General features: G+C 53.8%; 1 protein-coding gene across 2 annotated transcripts in view; it reads right to left on the minus strand.

Moving 5' to 3' along the window:
* The window catches only part of KIRREL3 (kirre like nephrin family adhesion molecule 3), a 606,294-nt gene that overhangs the window by 37,336 nt on the left and 549,525 nt on the right, over nt 1-19,433 (minus strand). For both annotated transcript variants that reach the window (XM_061406372.1, XM_061406371.1), the window contains exon 5: nt 6,161-6,318. In XM_061406372.1, coding sequence (XP_061262356.1) covers nt 6,161-6,318 — 158 coding nt within the window. The remainder of the gene's footprint in view (nt 1-6,160; nt 6,319-19,433) is intronic.

Here is a 19,433-nt window from a genome sequence, read left to right on the forward strand (position 1 = left end):
TGCTGGGCAGGGCAGGGATTTGCATAGGAAAATGGTGAGCTCTGAGCCACGACCTCCCCACTGCAGCTTCCTGGGGACCTGTAAGCCAGCAGGGTGGTGTGATCCCCTCTTTGAGACGGCAACAGTTAGTGGATTAAGTAGCCTCCCTTTAGTAGAGACATGTAGGCAGCTGAGGGCTTCCCTAGTGGCTCAGCTGGTAAGGAATCCGCCTGCAATGCAGGAGACCCTGGTTTGATAAAATCTTCTGGAGAAGGGATAGGCTACCCACTCCAGTATTCTTGGGCTTCCCTGGTGGCTCAGATGGTAAAGAATCTGTCTGCAATGCGGGAGACCTCATCCCTGGGTTGGGAAGATCCTCCGGTGGAGGGCATGGCAACCCACTCTAGTATTCTTGCCTGGAGAATCCCATGGACAGAGGAGGCTGGTGGGCTATAGTCCACGGGGTGACAAAGAGTCGGACATGACTGAGCGACTAAGCACTGACTACCACAGGCAGCTGGACCCCGACTCTGGGTCCTCAGTTCCGTGGCCTGCACTAGAACCGGCTCGGAGCCTCCATCTAGGATACAGCATCCCGCTGTAGACAAAGCCAGACTCAGATGTGGAGACACCACAGGACAGGGCAGCAGTCCCGCGACTTTTCTCCTTTGCTCGAGGAAACCGCTGGGGCCCAGGCCTGCTCTCATCCATCTCCCTTCCTGGGGCGTGGGGTGGTGGTCTCAGCCCTGCTGCAGAGGGATCTGGGAGAGAGGCTGGAGGAGGGTGTCACGGTCAGTCCCAGAAGCCCGAGGGCTGAGCGTCTGGAGCTCAGCCTCAGGGCCGGGGTGCTAATCTGGAGGCTGGCCCCAGGGGTGGGGTCAGAGTGGGCGTGGCGTCAACCGGCCCAGCCGGAACCTCTCCACTGCACCATAGTAACCGGCGGGCTCCTAGCTCTTCAGCAGACCTCACGCGTCTATAAATAGCCAAGCGATAATAAGCACAATTTGCTGGATGAAAATAAGACCGCGGGGTTGGGGTAGGAGAGGTGGGGAGGAAGATGCTTTTGTTCTTTCCCGCTTTTCTTTTCTTTACTTTCCGTTGTGCTAACAGGGACATTTACATAAATTTCAGTCTGCCGGGGTACCCTCGGATTGATCTGCTTATGGGGTGCTGGGGAGCAGGGCCATCTGGGTGCCAGTAGGAGGGGAGTCAAGGGCCCGAGTTCCTAATTAGGCCCCTGACTGCTGCCCGCTCCCCGCACCCAGGGTGCTCCTCGCCCGGAAGGATGATTAATGACATATTTACTGTGTCCGGGCGTGTGCTTTTCTGGGAAATAAAAATTCTGGCTCAAGTTGTTTGTTCCACCTAATTAGAGATGGGGAGATGTGTTTATTAAACCAGGGGAGGGCACAGCGCCCGCTCCCCAGGGGAGGGCCCCTCCTAGCTCCGGTGGGGGGTGGTCCATAAAGCCTTCATGGTAGGAGGGAGCCGAGCTTGGGGCAAAGAAGGGGCCTGGGTCTTCTCACCCTGATTTTTCCTCCCTCCCTTGTTACTTCCGCATCTCCTTGCCTCTGCTTTCTATTTTCTTTTCCTTCATGCCTGGCTTGTCAACCTCCCCCATTCTCACATGCAAATGAAGCCCTGGGACCTCCCGCGTCCAGGCCAGGTAGACACTCTCTGATTTGCTGATTCTTGTCACAGCCCCTCTTTGCCTGTCCTCCTGCCCCTTCTCCTGCTTCCCTCTCCTGAACTTGGCTCTGGGGACACACAGGGCCCCAACACCCCCATCTCCTGCTTGTGAAACTGTCATTAGCTCACCCTCAGCCAGAGGGTAAGTGGGTTATTAGTGGTGAGTCGCTCATTTCTGGGGCCACCACCTCCAAGGCCTGGGGCAGTGCTCCCTGCAGCTTGGTGGGCACTAGTGTGACCCTGATGGCCTCTCCTGTGGGTCCCACCTGTGTCTGCAGATATGGACCAGGAGTGGGCGTATATACCTCACCTGCTCAGGGGTGAACACGCCAGGGCAGGGGTCTTCCTGAGTGTGCGTCCCCTGACCACTGACCCACTAGCATCCATAGAGCCTTCCCCACTGTCCCAGTGGCTTAGGGCTCATCTCTGGACCCTGCCTATCCCGCGCTGCTTCCTTCTCTGCACCCCCGTCACCAATGGCAGGCACTTGGCATTCAATCAGCAGTGGTAGTTGGCGGTGGCAGGGGGCGGGTGAGAAGCCTTGGGCTTTCCGGGGGAGGAAGACTGCACCCTGTGTAAGGTTGTCCAGTGTGGGCCGCTGCCCCCAAGGCTTCAGCTGGGCAGTGGAGAGCCAGGCCGAGCTCTCCAAGGCCAGCGGTGACCACTGGTGAGGGAGGAAGGAGATTTGGAGGGTACTTAGCGGGTCCCCCCAGCTTGGTGCTAAATCTGGGTTGTTCATTGATATGCAAACAACCTGGAAAGGGCTTGCGGGCCTGATTGCCTGGCAACAAGGCCTCCTCTCCTCCTTCCTCACTCACCTCACTCACCACCTGCTGTGTCCCTTAATTTTTCTTTTCTTTTTTTTTTTATCATCTCTCTTTGCTTCCCCTTTTAAGGCTGCCTGGGGAATCCCTGGGGCCTGTTATCACTAAGGGCTGTCAGAGAAGGTGGCGATTTGGGCCGTGCTTTGCGTCCCCAGACCCTGTGTCCTCACGGACTGACCCCTAGTTTTGTGTCCTGCGGGCAGGAGGGATGCTCCTCACAAAGGCCAGGATGAGTGGCAGCTGGACATTGGGTGGAGGCTCCAGGTGCCTGAGATGAACAGATAGGATGCTACGGGGACCGGTGGGGACAGAGTGCAGAGCTGAGCCGCAGGGAGGGCTCTGAGAGGTGCTGTGCCAGAGAACTCGTACGTAGCTTGGGCTCTAATAAGTCTTGTGGTCCTGGTGGTGGTGGGTGGGCACCCCTGGGGCAGGCAGCAGTCTGAAGTTGGAAGTAGCAGAAGTGCAGGGCTGGAAGGTCAGGGGCTTCAAGGCAGACACGTACACGACTGTGGACATCCAAGGTCAAGCGACCCTCCCCCTGTCCACTGTTTCAGGGTTAAGGCCTTCTCCTTCCACCTGGCTGCGGCTGCTGGGGAGCAGCAGATGGAGCAGGAACCTGGCTCCCAGGGAAGGTTTTCCTCTGCTCTCAGCACAAGCTGGCTTCCTTCCTCTTCCACAGCCTGTCCTGCCTCCCCGGGTCTGCCTTCCAGATGACCGCCATGTGGCCTCCATTCTGGTGCCAGTCCCAGCGAAGACGGCCTGAGGCTGGGTGTCCAGGAAGAGAGGACTTGGAGAGATGGCTTTTCATCAGTTCCCATGCTTCTGCAGCCAGAAACCCGCTGGGAGCCGCGAGCGCTCACCCAGGCACCTGGGCCACGAGGGCTCTGGCCGCCCTGGGTTCAGGGAGAGGCACCCCAGCCTGTGCTGGGTGGGGGGTGGGGGCTGGCGGAGCACCCTTCCCCTGCAGGTCACACGGTGGAGCAGCAAAACAAAACCTGGCCTTCTGAGCAACCTCTGCGGGGGTAGAGCAGGGTTGGGGAAACAGGGCTCTGGGAGGAAGGAGCCAAGGATGCTAGCGAATGTTTACAAAGCCCTTACTTTCAATGCACTATTCTCTTTTTTTATTTTTGGCTGTGCTGGGTCTTCATTGCTGTGCATGGGGCTTTCTCTAGTTGCAGCGAACAGGGCTGTGCTCTGTTGTGTTCAAATGCATTATTCTTCTTAAGTCTCGCAGCAATTGTAACAGGTGTCCATATCACATGGACACCTGTTACGTCATAATACCTATTATCATCATCCCATTTTGCAGATGGGGAAATTGAGGCAGAGATCTGATGTTACCATGACATGTGGTGGAGCTCAGGTGTGAACCAGGTTTGTAGGACCCCCAAGGCCTGCTCTACGATGACACTAACACTCTCACCCAGGAAATGCGCCAAGCAGATCCAATGAGGGAAGGCAGTGATCCTAACAGCCATGCTTCCCTCTGCTCATTCATGACCATCCTCTGAGGCAGGAGCCATTGGTCCCATTGTACAGATGGGAACCCTGAGGCACAGCAAGGTTAGCGAGCTTGCCCATGGCCACAGAGCTAGATGGTGGTGGAGCCTGGATGCCGGCTTCTCAGCTGCCAGGCTCAGTGGCTTAAACACGTACCATGTGACAGACGCTGAGGCTTCCGCCTCGAGGGCTGTCAGGGTGGCCCCATGGGGTTTTTCCTGTAGACCGGGACTCCTACTTGACTGTTGCAACTGCGTGTCCTCTCGGCTTCTCTCTTTCCCTGTCTCTCTGTCTCTGTCTCAGCTGCTCATGCCCCCAGCCTCTTCTCTTGCACAACAGTCTGGGGTTGCTCTGCCTTTGGGACATCACAATTGCCGAGGTCAGTGGCACCTGCAGTCCTGGGGGAGAGGGAGCCACAGAGGGCTGGACTCTGACAGCCCCCAGGGCTGAGTCCATGGGAGCTGCTGGGTCATCCATCCTTCTCTGTAAGGCCAAGTCACAGGTCTATAGCTTGTCAGAGCTGCCAGGCCCCTGAAATATATATATGTATATTGCTGTGCCTCACGGTCCCCATCTGTACGATGGGAGCAATGGCATCTGCCTCAAAGGATGGTCATGAATGAGCAGAGGGAAGCTGTTAGGATCACTGCCTTCCCTCACTGGATCTGCACAGCACATTTCCTGGGTGAGAGTGTTAGTGTCATCGTAGAGCCTTGGGGTCCTACACACCTGGTTCACACCCGAGCTCTATCACATGTCGTAGTAACGTCAGCTTTCTGCCTTTGTTTCCCCGTCTGTAATGTATATGTATATATATATAGTCCCCCTAGATTTCATAGGGTGGAGCCCTAACCTTGCTGGAGCATATTTGGACATGGGGCCTTTATGGAGGCAGTTTAGGTTCCATCTGTGCTAAGTCACCTTAGTCATGTCTGACTCTGTGCGATCCTATGGACTGTAGCCCACCAGGGTCCTCTGTCCATGGGATTCTTCAGACAAGAATACTAGAGTGGGTTGCTGTGCCCTCCTCCAGGGGATCTTCCTGACTCAAGGATCCAACCCGTGTCTCTTACGTCTCCTGCTTTGGCAGGCACGTTCTTTGCCGTGAGCGCTACCTGGGAAGCCCTTCAGCTCACAGCACCTTGTGTGAACTAGAGAAAAGCTCCCCAGCAGGTGGGTACAGCAGGTGCAGGGCTGGTAAGGGTTATGGGCTGCAGGCAGCCCTCCTTGCCCCCTGAGCCAGGTACCTGGGACAGGAAACACCTAAACGGCTTCAGCTGGCAGCACTGGGAAGGTGGGCAGATTGAGCAAATGAGAATACAGACATCAGTTAAATTTGAATTTTGGTTAAACAATGAATAATCTTTAGTATAAGTATGGCCCATGCAATATTTGGAACATACTTACACTGAAAAGTTATTTGTTGTTTAGAATTGATGCTTTTGAACTGTGGTACTGGAAAAGACTCTTGAGATTCCCCTTGACTGCAAGGAGATCAAACCAGTCAATCCTAAAGGAAATCAACCCTGAATATTCATTAGAAGGACTGATGCTGAAGCTCCAATCCTTTGGCCACCTGATGCGAAGATACGACTCGTTGGAAAAGACCCTGAGCCTGGGAAAGATTGAGGGCAGAAGGAGAAGGGGGCGACAGGATGAGATGGTTGGGTGGCATCATCGACTTAATGGACACGAGTTTGAGCAAACTCAGGGAGATAGTGAAGGACAGGGAAGCCTGGTGTGCTGCAGTCCATGGGGTTGCAGAGTCGGACACGACCAAGCCACTCAACAACAAACCTGAGATTCACTTTTAACTGTACGTCCTGTATTTTATCTGGCAACCCTCGGCTCTGTCCACCTCTGTCCCTGAGTTGCTTCCTCTGACCATACTCCATTCTTAGGGTTGTCACCACACCCAGCAATTCCCCCAGGAAAGAGAGGAAGAGGAGGAGAGACAGAAAAGACCGGATAAATAGAGCCAGAGCACTCTAGAGAAAAAGTGACAGAGAGAGAGAAAAAGAAAGACACGAAGAGACAAAGAGCTAGGAGCCAAAGGCGATACAAAGTCATCCAGGCAGAGCCAAGAGCTGCAAAGAGATGGGGCAAGCTGTGCCCTGCCCCCAGCCCCGCTTCCTCCCCTCCTCCACATCCCCCCAACCCCGCCTCACCTTGGAGTAGGTGGCCCCGTTGATCACCTCTCCCTTCCTCAGCCAGATGATGGAGGCAGCAGGCTTGGCGTTGTCTGCATGGCAGGTGAGGTTGAGGGGGTCCCCAGCCCGCAGGCTGATCACAGGCCCCCCGAGGATCACCGGGTCGTCGGGCGGCACTGTGGGGGGAGAGAGAGGGGAGAGGTCAGGCTGAGGGCACCCCTCCTCTCGGGCAAGGCTGAGTGGATTTTATGGAGCCGCTGACAAACAGTAATTATCATCCTTTAATAAAATGTATAATCCTCTTGTACTATAACAATAACAGCAACGACAGCAGTAATCCCGACACAGGCGTCGCATGTTTATTTGCAGAGGACGCTCATGTCATCATCTCATTCTGCGCGGCAGCCTGCGAGGGGACAGGGCAGGCGTCATTAGCTGCGATTTGCAGATCGGAGAGCGTGCCACTGCTGCCTGGATCCTATCCTTCTTTCTAACTTCTCTCTTTGAAAACAAAGCCCTGTCACATCTGTCATCTGATTTAATCCTCACCGCAGTCTTGCGAGGTAAACATCATTATCCCAATTACCCAGATCCGGAAACCGAGGCTCATCGGGATTAAGTGACTTGCTCAAGGTCACACAGCGATTGAGTGGAGGGGGCCAGGGCTGGAAGCAGGTCCCCTGAGACTTGGAGCACCAGGCTGGCCGCTTCCCTCGCAGGGGACAGGTGACAGGCAAGCTTTCGAGGCTGAGACAGCATTCCAGAGAGCTGTGCAACCCTGGGCATCGCCTTTGGACCTGATTCTCCCAGAGCGGCTCCAACTCCCTCCTCCCAGAGCTGGAATGAATCTCTCCTGCTTGGTCCTTCCTCTCTATTTCATGGCAGTACAGTCCCCGCTGAGAGATGGGGGCTGCCAGGAGGAGAGTGTCGCCTCCCACGGAGCCCAGCTCAGGGCCCGGTGCCTGGCGCAAGCTCCATAAACCTTTGCTAAAGTGCAGTCATGTCTCTGACCCCCATGACAACCATGGGACGCTGCGTGGGCACTGATACTGATGGGTGACTACTGTTTGGAGAAGGGGCCCAGAGAAGTTAAGTGACTGGCCTAAGGTCACAGAGCCTCTTCTGAGGTTCGTGCTTGTGGATGCTCGAGGGTCTCAGGCCCCTGATGCGCCCTGCCTCTCCTCCCTGGACAAACCAGAAGGGGCAGGGTGCTCCCTGGAGACCAGCTGATGGGTCCCTGGGGAGGGGCTGGTCAGTCAATTCTGGAGGCCTGAGGAGGGCTGAGCTGTGTGTTTGCTCAGTGAATGGATGACGGGGTCGTCAGGTGAGGGCTGAGGTCTTCATGCAAAAGGCCTTTTTGTCCAGTCACCAGAGGAAGTCCATCCTCCCACTCGGGCCCCAAGTGAGCTTCTGCACCTCTGGGCTTAGGCAGCAGGCCACAACTAGAGAAAGCCTGTGCTTAGCAACGAAGACCCAGCACAGCCATAAATAAATCAATCTTTAAAAAGAAAGAAAGAAAGAAACTCCTGGTGGCTCAGACAGTTAAGAATCTGCCCGCAATGCAGGAGAACTGGGTTCGATCCCTGGGTCGGGAAGATCCCCTGGACAAGGAAATGGCAACCTACTCCAGTATTCTTGCTTGGACAATCCCATGGACAGAGGAGCCTGGTGGGCACAGTCCATGGGGTTGCAAAGGGTCGGACGTGACTGAGTGACTAACACTTTCCCCTTCTTTCCAGGAGGCTCTGGGGCAGGTAAGTATCCTGAGATGCATGCCTTGAGTCAGTGCCCCTGCCTCTCCCTTCCCGGCCTCCAGGAAGCCTGGTTCAGAACCATGGCCTGGCTGGTGCCAACTCTCAAGTTTCTATTGCTGAGGGGAAAAAACCCTTCGGGCTTCCAAGCTGCTTTCATCAGCCTCGGGCCTCTACTGTGATCCTGGCCCAGGGAGGAAGATGGCCTCATTCAACCCTGCCCAGCCTCCCAGGGGGCCTGGGTGCAAGCAGATGGTGGGTGTGGGCTGGACGATGAGGCCAGCCCCCCACCCCACGCTCCCCTTACCCCCTCATTAGTGGTGGAGGCCTTGGTGATGCTCTGGGGCCAGAGAGCCACAGGGAGGCGGATGAGGGCTTGCGGTAAATGGGGGGTGGGTGTGACAGTGTGTGTGAGAGGATTTTATCTCTGTGCTTCGGGCCACCCTTAGAGCAGGGCTGGCCTCCTGCTTCCCCTCTCTGTTGCCTCCCCTCCAGCCGCCCAGGATGGAGGTACTCAGACTGAGCTCGCTGAGGGCCAGGGAAACTGGAAACGACCACCCGGAGCTTTGGTAACAGCATCGACACCTGGCCGTCCAGTTTCCAAGGCCTCCCCGGGGTTGAGTCGAGGGGGCGTGATTGTGGAAATTGCCCTAAATCAGAGGCTGAAGTGACGAGGCAGCCCCTGTCCGGTTTTGTTTCCTCAGCCATCTAATGTGAAAGTACACCAGGGGATCTCGAACGTTCCTCAGCACTGACCGGCCTTGGGCCCAAGACAGCGGTTCTCACTGCAGTTTACAATATTCCCAGAGAGGTTTTTAATGTCCTGTCGCCAGGCTACACCCTGAGCAGCTGCATCCCCATCTCAGGAGGTGGACCAGAGCATTGGGGCTTTTTAAAGCTCCCAGAGAAGGGAAGTCCCAGGTGGTCCAGTGGTTAGGACTCCATGCTTCCACTATAGGGTCATTGGTTCAATCCCTGGTCAGGGAACTAAGATCCCACAAGCCATGTGGTGCGACCAAAACCAAAAATAAATGCTCCCAGCGGGTTCTGCTGTGAGACCAGGTTTGAGAACAGGCTGTCTCTGGGCCTTTGCTCAGTGAACCAGCCTGTGATCAGGGCATGGAGAGCAAGGAGGCCTTTCTAAAAAGCAAGCACAGCGAGGCTGGACCCTTCCTTCATGCTGTGTTTATAATATCGGGTTAGAGGAGGGGAGAGGGGAGTGGGACTGTGTGGTGTGAGTGCGTAGGCACGCTTGTGCACACATACACACGCACACACACACACCCTCAGAATGGGCCCTGATTACATCTTCCCGAATAAGTGGTTATCATGCCGGTTATTCATGTAACCATGCATTATTGATCGGCCTTCGCCTCGGTGCACACCAGATGGGGTAGGAGGGGGTGCAGATGGGGCTGGGGTGGGTGAGGGTGGTGGGGGATGAGGAGGGGAGGCTTGGGGGCAGCAGGCTGAATAGAAATCAACAGTCCTTCTTGGCAGCTGGGGCTCCCGACGGGAGGGGACCTCTCGTTACCTCCCCATTCAGGCCCGGCCCGGAGCTGGGGGGCCAGGCGGGGAGAAAGTCTCGAGCAGCCGGAGCCTGGAGCCTGGAGATGCATTATTCATCCACCCCCCCCCTCCTCCCAGGATTGGTTATTATCCTGAGCCACTGTAGAGCTTGGTCTCCTAATTTTTAATCACAGGGAAGGTGGAAGCGTTAGCCTTTTGTGATTAATCCGGAGATAAAAATAGTTGACTGTTGTAGTGTTGAGCTTGTTGTCAGTCAGGAAAAACGCATTAACTGTTGGGTGACTGAGGCCCGAGAGGACCTGATGGAACTCAGGCCAAGCTGGTGCCCAGAGCTGAAAGTCAGCCCCGGGGGTCATTCCCTGCCTGGGACGGGGGCTGGCTCCCGGGCGCTGCTTACGGAACGGACACATCGTATGAATTTCGCAGTCCTGGGCTGGCTCTTTGCCATTCATTCACCTGTCTTCCAGGACTCTGGCAGGCGGCTGGGGGCCTTCCTGCTTCTTCTGCCCCTCTCTGGCCACCCGCCCTGTGGGCGGTACTGCTTGCATCTGCCTGTGTAGGAGGGAGCCCCCGAGGACCTTCTCCCAGCTGTGCTGCCCAGGACAAGGGGGACTCGAGCAGAGAGGCCAGAGGGCACATGCATGACCGGTTGCTCAGTTGTGTCTGACTCTGCGACCCCATGGACTGTAGCCCTCCGGGATCCTCTGTCCATGGGATTCTCCAGGCAAGAATACTAGAGTGGGTTTTCATGCCTTCCTCCAGGGGATCTTCCTGACCCAGGGATGGAACCCACATCTCTTGCATCTCCTGCATTGGCAGGCGGGTTCTTTACTACTAGCGACACCTGGGAAGCCGGTCCTGCTCACTAAACACTGGATTTAAAGATATTGTGTTGATTCAGGTTTTTCTATAACATCGTATGAAAAACTCAAACGAACTTTCTGACCAGTGCATAGACCCCCGCGTGAATGTGTTACCTAGCAAGTTCCTTCCCACAGCAGTTCTTTAACTTGAGATGCTGGAGTTCCTTCTTTTCCTGGATCAGTCTTACTCAGCCTTGCAGATTTAGCTAAGGGGTTACTGAGTCCATAGAGAAGATCCCCTGGGGGAGGGGATAGCCGACCCACTCCAGAATTCTTGCCAGGAGAATCCCATGGACAGAGGAGCCTGGTGGGCTACAGTCCATGGGGTTGCAGAGTCAGACATGAATGAGTATGATGCGTGGAGGGCCCGGTCCATCTCTTTCTGCGTTTCCTGGTTGGACCAAGTAACTGTTGTCTATGATCCCATAGCATCCTGGATATCATTCTCAGTATCCCACCTCTTCTATGGAAATGATCCAGATGTGTTTGTCTCTCCCTAGACTGCAGCCTCCTTCATCCTGGTCCTCGTCACCTGGCAGAGCACCTGCTGCTCCAGGGTGGTTTCACGCACGTTTGCTGAGCAGAACCTGGCTCGAGGCCACCGCTTCATAAGCGGTGCGATGTGTGCATAGAGTTATACAGTTTGACAACCTTCGCCCTCTTATCTGGAAAGTGAGGCAATCAAGATACCTGCAGGTTGTTATAGGATTACTTTTATGCTACGAAGAATGAAGGTGTAGCTTGATAGGGCTAGATAAATATTGAAGATCAGGTCCAGTTTTTGAAAACAATATTTAGTTTTGTTTTTGCGGATGACACCGGGCCACGGGCTCTCTTGTTTTACTCTCGAAATAAAACCAAGTATCCTTCAGAACTGGAGAAGGAAATGGCAACCCACTTCCAGTATTCTTGCCTGGGAAATCCCATGGACAGAGGTCCAGTTTTTGAGAACAATATTTAGTTTTGTTTCTGCGGATGACACCGGGCCAAGGGCTCTCTTGTTTTATTCTCGAAATAAAACCAAATATCCTTCGGAACTGGAGAAGGAAATGACAACCCCACTACCAGTATTCTTGCTTGGGAAATCCCATGGACATGGGGTCGCGAAGAGTCGGACACGACTGAACACACACACACATCATTCTAAACAGCTGCTATTAGGACTTACACTTTATAGATTAGGAAACGGGGGCTCAGAGAGAGCAAATGACTTTGCTAAGTAACACAGCAGGTAAAGGCTGGAATTTAGAAGCGAGTTTGTCTGACCCTATGATATGTACACTCTACCAGCATCAGAGCGGCACACAGACCTGCCCGTAAAACCGGAGCTCTGCTCAAACCTCCTGCCTGGGTCCTGGCTCTTTATCTCAATGCATTCAGACCCCACATTCCCGTCCCCTAGCCTGACTTCAGAGGGCTCGATGGAGCACAGGCCTGGCTCCCGGTGTGTGCTGGAGAGACGTCCGCTAAGGGAGAGGAGGAAGGTTTCTGCCATTCTCATCTCGCTTTGCTCACTTTTCCCATTCTGCTCGTTGTCAGGTTCTGGGCCCTGTGTGATGCCCGCATCCAGAGCCCTCAAGCGCATCGATGCGCCACCTGATGGCCAAAGTGCGGAACCACAGACTGTAAAGACACAGATGCGCCCGTTTTTAAGTCAGCTTCTCAGGGCCAGCAGGCATTCGAAAAATCCACACTGAGTACCTACTGTGTACCTGGCCCTGTTTGAAGCAGCAGGGACGCAAAACTCCTGCCTAAGTGGAGTTTATATTCCAGTGGAAGAGTTAGACAGTGAATGGATAAATACACGATACAGTAAGTCCCCTACGTATGAACCTTCCAGTTGCGAACTTTCAAAGATGTGAACGTGCATTGGGATCCAGCACGGAATTGGAACCTGGGCCATCGGGTGTGATGACACTGCAGCCTGTCCTCCGTCTTCTGTTGCTGACGATCCTTCAGCTCTACCATCTCCCACCTCTTCTCCCTCCTCCAGCCAGTAACTCTTCTTGTCTGTTCACTCGAGGCCAGCCCCTATGTGCTGGGGTGATCTGCTACCCTGCCTGCTTGGCCCTCCCTCCTCTCCCGTCCCCTCAGACTCTGTGCCCACGAGAGTGGGGCCATCACACTAGAAAGATGCAAGGGCATGTGTGTGCCCGCCTGACCCCGTGTGATCATCTCAGCTGGGCATGGCCATATCACTGACTCGTAGAATCATTACGTTTGCAAAGACTAACCGATACGCTCAGCAGTAACCTACTGTCTGGGGAGTTCCTGAAAGACTGCCCAGAGCTCTGGGCTCCTAAAGTCACCCCAGCACTGGATCCTCAGCAGCGAATCTGTCTGCTCCACCCCAATCCTTTCTACCTCCCTGATGGATGGTGACTGGCTCCATCTCTGCTTCTCAGTGTCCACAGCTTCCCGCTGCTCCAGGGTAAAACCCAGTTCCTCCTCGTGGACCCCAGCCAAGGCTTTCTTCAGCTAGGCCTTCTCTCTTCAGCTTCCTCCCATGCTTTCGCTGGACAGGTCCGTTCACCTGTCTGCAAGGATACCCTGGCCTTTACAACTACAATGCTTTGTGAAGTTCCCTCTGCTGACAGTGTCTTCATCCTGAGATGTAACTGGCTGGGATCCTGTCCTCTCTCCAGCCCAAAGGCCACCTTTGCCTGGTTAGCTTTGGTCATTCTTTTTATTTTTTTTTGGCCACACCGTGCAACATGTGGGATCTTAGTTTCTCAACCAGGAATTGATCCCACACCCCCTGCATTGGAAGCACAGAATCTTAACCATTGGACCACCAGGGAAGTCCTGGCCATTATTTTCTATCACCTCCTCCAGGAAGCCCTCTCTCAAGCTCAGCCCCAGCCCTAAGACCATGTGCTACCTCCATGAGCTTATGTGGCTCTTGGTGCCCTTGGCCATCCCACAGCTGTGAGCTCTTTGAGGGATGGTCCTTGCTGGATTCTCCTTTCTACGCCTATACTCAGGAAAGAGTGTAGCTCAGAGCAAGCCTCAATACATCTTGCCTGACCCCACTGAGCAGGAAGCAAATGTCCACGCTCCCTTAGCACCAGCTGGCGCCCACTGCAGTTCCTGGGATGTTGATCTGTGGAACCTGATCCAGGTTCCCAACAGCTAAGAGGAGGGGTCTTAATGCATCTTTGCATTTATACCACCTCCTGGGTTATAACCTTGGATGTACTGATAGTAATACCAGTAGAACAACAATGACAAACAGTAATAATGTAGATAATAGCTAACATTTCCACAGAGCTTACAACGCTTTCAGAACTCTTCCAGTGCTCCAAAAGCCATCATTTAATCCTTTCAACAGCCCTATACAAAGTGTGTGTATGTGTTCAGCCGCTCAGACATGTCTAACTATTTGCCACCCACATGGACTGTAGCCCGCCAGGCTCTGTCCTGGAATTTTCCAGGCAAGAATACTGGAGTGGGTTGCCATTTCCTCCTCCAGGGGATCTTTCTGACCCAAGGATCGAACCCGTGACTTCTGCGTCTCCTGCATTGGCAAGCGAATTCTTTAACGCTAGCACCACCTGGGAAGCTTTGTACCAGGTCGACGCACTTACGTGTAGTTTAGAGATGCGGAAACAGGCCCAGAGGGGTCAGGTCACTTGCCCAGCATCACACAGCCAGTAAGCAGTGGAGCTAGGAGACGTGGGATTGCCAGATTTAGTACATAAAAGTACAGGGCGCCCAGATAAATTAGAATTTCAGATAAGCCACAAATAATTTTTAGTATGTTTATTTGAGGTTCAAATATAACCGGGCATCCTGTATTTTCTCTAGCAATCCTATATGTGGGTTTATTAGATAGATATAATTTGCTAAATGTCAGTGTCTTTTGGCTTCCCTAAGTGGCTCAAATGATAAAGAATCTGCCTGCAACATGGGAGACCTGGGTTCGATCCCTGGGTTTGGAAGATCCCCTGGAGGAGGGCATAGCAGCCACTCCAGTATTCTTGCCTGAGAATCCCCATGAGCAGAGGAGCCTGGCGGGCTACAGTCCATGGGGTCGCAAAGATCTGGACAGGATCGAGCGACTAAGTGCACACACAGTACAGGTGTCTTTACCTCCTCTTTGGATCCTCCCCACTACAGCCAGGTCTGCCTAAAGGAGATTTGGGTCGGATGCAAATAGGGTCTTTTTAAGGGATGTGTCATCCATGGAGGTGGCACCATCGCCCAGACACTTTTCCGGGGAGGTTGGAGGCAGAGGGACCAGGGGAGAGAGGCCTGGAGGCTGTGTTTTAGCTCCATCCCTGCCCCAAGCCTGGGGGTGCCTGGACTAGCTGAACTCTGGGAATCGTGACCCCTGTGACCTGCAAAGGTCAGGACCCAGGGAAGCGTGCCTCTCCCCCGGAGCTCTTGATAAGCGGGGAAAAGACAGGAGGCAGGTGCCTCGCTCAGCTCCTGGCTGCCTGATGGTGGGCAGGTACTTCATTCTCTGGGCAAGGTAGCGTGGATGGCATAGACATGACAGTCTGCGTTTCACAGGGCCGGGTGCTGATGACCCGCGTGAACAGGAGCGCCTCGTCCCAGAGCTCAGTGCTGCACAGGGACTCAGCCCTTGTTAGCTGCCCATAGGATCACTGTCTGCCCAGTAAGCCAGTCCACGTGGACACAGGGCAGCAGCTGACGTAAGGTCACTGTTTCAACCTCTCGTTCTGCTGCCTCCTTGTTCTGCACCCCAGCCTCGGCTCCCAAGATGGAGGTCAGCACCTCCCCGCAAAGCAACGACAGCACAGGGGGGACGAGGAGAGGTGAGAGGCCGGGACGGGCAGGGCCCGGGAGGAGGGGTGCAGGCAGGGACACAGATGCTGCAGGGACAACATCAAGCAAAGCCACTTGCCTCCCCCTCAAATTAGGCAAGGTGTGCACTCTTGTTTCCTTCCGATTAAACCCTGAAAGGGACTGAGCCGTCTCATCAGTGAGGAGCTGCTGTGGAGGAGACGGATGTTCATTAACCCCGAGCAAACAAATGAGTCACAGGATGTGTGCCAAGCAGGGGGATGGGGTGAGAGAGCAGGAGGGCGCGGACAGCAGCTCCATGCAGCAGAGGGTGTGCGTGTGTCTGTGTGTGTGCGTGTGTGCGCCTGTGTGTGTGCACATGTGCCTGTGTCTGCTTGTGTGTGCGACTGTGTGTGTGCATGTGTGCGCCTGTGTCTGAGTACATGCACCTGTGTCTGCTTGTGTGTGTGCCTGTGTGTGTGTCTGTGTGTGTGCACGTGTGCGCCTGTGTGTGTGCACATGCGCCTGTGTCTGCTTGTGTGTGCACCTGTGTGTGCGCCTGTGTGTGTGCATGTGTGTGCCTGTGTGTGTGCACATGCGCCTGTGTCTGCTTGTGTGTGTGCCTGTGTGTCTGTGTGTGTTCTATGTGTCTGTGCCTGTGTGTGTGTTCACAGCAGGTCGCTGACGTGCAATGGTGTGTCAAGGGCAGGTGTGGGGGCATGTGGGACCCTGGGGACAGGTGCGGGGGGACATCCCTCAGGCCACCTTGGAGGTGTTTTGTCCCGAGGAGAAAGGGACTTTTCCCTTTCCAGCTTGGCTCCTGTGCAGATGGCCCCAGGATGGCATGGATGCCCTTCTCAGGCCCATATCTGCCTCGCAGCGTTCCCCAAGGCTCCCCAGCTGGCGTTGACCTTAACTTGAGTTTGGGCTTCGCCTGCTCCACAGACCTGAGTCTGGGGGGGAAGTCTGGCGTGGTGGAGGGGTTGCTTATATACTGGTTTAAATCTTACAGTGATCTCCTGCCAGTGGGCCTCGTAGCATCCTTATTTTACAGATGGGGAAGCCAAGGCATAGCCTGGCAGACCACCTGGGACAAGTCGCACAGTTTATGAGTGGGGGAGCCAGGGCTCTGGCTCAGGCCGCTGAGGGCCTGGCTACCCTCACCTTGCTCTCCTAGCCTCAGTGCAGCCTGGCTGCTCCCGTGTGGGATGCTGTCTCTGTGTGCTCTGCTCTTACACAGAGAGCCCTTTCACAGCATCACGGAGTCCATCCTGAGCCAGTTCAACGATGCCCGAGGGACTTGAGCGGGTCTGGGTTGGTCCCATAAATAGAAAGCAGAACTGATATGGTTGGTTTTGCTACAGTCTCCCATCCAGCAAATCCACGTCCTCAAGAGGCTCTGTGGCAGACAGAGAACAAATGTGTGGGCACCAAGTGGGGAAAGGGCAGGTGGGATGGGTTGGGAGATTGGGATTGACACCTACACGCTGTGTATGAAACAGACCATTAAAGAGAACCTACAGCACAGGGAACTCTACTCAGTGCTCTGTGGTGACCTAAATGGGAAGAAAAGCCAAGAAAGAGGGTATATATGTGTGTGTGTGTGTATATACATCTATATGTATAATTAGGCTTCCCAGGTGGCGCCAGTGGTAAAGAACCCCTCTGCCATTGCAGGAGACATGAGAGACGTGAGTTCGATCCCTGGGTTGGGAAGATCCCCTGGCATGGCAACCCACTCCAGCATTCTCGCCTGGAGAACCCATGGACAGAGGAGCCTGGCAGGCTGGAGTCCATGGGGTCCCAGAGTGGGACACGACTGATGCGACTTGGCATGCACATACGTGTGGAGCTGATTCACTTTGCTGTACAGCAGAAACTAACACAGCATTGTAAAGCAACTCTACTCCAACAAAAATTAATTAAAAAAAAGAATCTGTGGCTTCACTAAGGAGGGAAGTAAGGCCAGTGGAACCTTCCTGACTAATACTTGTAGCTTCAGGAAATTGAGGGGCATGGGGGAGAGGGTCACCTTATTAAGGAGCTTAAAAAATAAACATACGAAATCGCAATAATTGGCTTTTACATGGGGGATTAGGAATACTGATTTTTGCATTATAAAACTGTGTGTTTGTTCCTATGGTAGCTGGCTGAAGCAGTGTGGGGAAGACGAGAAGACAGAGAAGTGATGAAGACAGTTCGGTTTGGAACATAGGGACGGACGGGCAGGACGAGAGGACAAGAAGAGATGAAGCCTGGTGATGGGCAAGACACCCACTTGGGAAGCAAGATAAATGAGAGCAGAGAAAAAGAGAAAACACAGTGTCCCTTGTCACGGGGAACCGTAAAGCCAAGTGGCAGCATGCCAAGCGGGGAAAAAAGCACAATGCTTTTCTCTGGGCTTCTTGCCACCAAAATTCATTTCGGGGAATCCCAGAAAACCACTAAACGTACCTTTCAACTTTATGCAAATTTATCAAATCCACTATTTGCCAGCATCCTAAGAGAAAAAAGTCAAAGTCTTTCTCTGCTCTGAGTCTGTTTTTGAAAAAGCACAAGCCTCTAAATTCGAAAAAGGGCAATTCTTTTTGAATTCATTACAGAAAGCATTTCACTGCTCATCCGAACTTTAGCATTATAGATATTTTTGAAATCTCCTATCTTCCTCATTTTTCACAGAGAGAGCCCACATTTCTCCACAGAAATTGGTGAGCATTGCCTCGCATTTTATACGGAGAGGGTGCATTTTATAGGCGAACATTCCTGCTTTAGGATCTGCCAGGGTGCTGCCATGCGGAACGGGAGAAGGCTGAGCCCTCTCTGCCATCGCAGGGAAATCGAGTCATGCTCATCCTCCTCCTGGGGAGGGTGTGGGTGAGGGGCAGCACAGTAGACAGAGACCTGAGGATGCTTAGTGGGGAGGCCTGTCGGGACCAGCTCCGGGGAAGAGGGAGACAGGACTGGACAGAAGGGCATCTGGCCGTGGGGGTGGCACCTTGGAGATCTCAGTGGATCCCAACAAGAAGCAATGACGCTGCCCGGGGGGCCCTCAGGCTGTCCCATCCCAGGAGGGCAGGCTGGCTTCTCTGTCCTGCGGGGGCCAGTCACTGGGGGAGGGCTTCCTCCCTTTGGCCTCAGGTAATCCCCAGAGGGGGCTCAGCAGAGAGCTGGCCACCCCCACAGCCTAGCAGTTGGGGGAAAGGAGTTCTTCCATCCTGAAAGGGAGACTCAGGGTGGCCCTCACAGCACCCACTGCAGGGGGTGTGCCTGGGCAGGGGGTGCTCATCACTATTGTGGGAGTGGGACTGGGGCTGGTTTTGGGCCTGGTGTGCTCTGTATCAGAATACTGCCCTTTTGGAGGAGAGCTGAGTGGTTTGGCCAGAAGAAGATGTTGGCTCTTCTCTGTGCTCTGGGTTAGATTCTCCAGGGCAGGAAACGACGCCCCACTTGCCTCTAGTCACCTCTACAGCTGCATTTGCTGGGGTCGGTGGGCTGGGTTTGGGGCTGCCAACCCCTGTCTCTCCAGCCCCAGGGAAGTGGTATGGGGGTGAGAAGTGGGCACCATCTTTGCTCTCAGACCTGGGAGCCTCCTCACTGGGTGACCTTCAGCAAGTTTGTGAATTTCTGAGCTTCAGTTTCTACATCTGTAAAGTGGAGCTACCATGGGCTCCTCGTGTTGGATTGAACGAGGGGACACGTGAATGCTGCAGGGTGTAGGAGGTCCTTGGCAGCTGAGACTGCGAGCTGGGGGTGCTGAGGTGGAGGCTGGCTGCCTTCTCTCCCCATGTGCTGGGTGCTCCCTGGGGTGGAGGCAGGGTGTCCACAAGGCCCAGGTCAGGTATGTGACTTGCAAACATTTTCTCCCATTGCCTCTTCGTTTGGTCGATGGTTTCCTCTGCGGTGCAGAAGCCTTTTAGTTGCAAGTGATCCCACGTATTTATTTTTGTTTTTGCTGCTTATGCTTCTGGTGTCACATCTAGAAAGTTGCTGCCAAGAGCATTGTCAAGGAGCTTCCCCCCATGTTTTCTCCTGGGAGTTTTAGGGTCTCAAAATCTTATGTTTAAGTCTTTAATTCATTTCAAGTTCATTTGTGTGAGTGGTATAAATGGGGGTCCAATTTCATTGTTCTGTCTGTGATTATCCAGTTTTCCCAACACCATTTATTCAAGAGACTGTCCTTTCCACATTGAATATTCTTGGCTCTCTTGTCAAATGTTAGTTGATTGTATATGTATGAACTTATTTCTGGGCTCTCTATTCTGTCCCATTAGTCTATGTGTCTGTTTTTATGCCAGGACCATACTGTTTTGATTACTATAGCCTTTTTTACTTTTATTTCTTTCTTTTTTCTATAGCTTTGTAGTATAGTTTGAAATCGGGAAGAGTGATACCTCCAGA

This window comes from Bos javanicus, chromosome 29, assembly GCF_032452875.1.
Source record: "Bos javanicus breed banteng chromosome 29, ARS-OSU_banteng_1.0, whole genome shotgun sequence".
Lineage (NCBI taxonomy): Eukaryota > Metazoa > Chordata > Mammalia > Artiodactyla > Bovidae > Bos > Bos javanicus.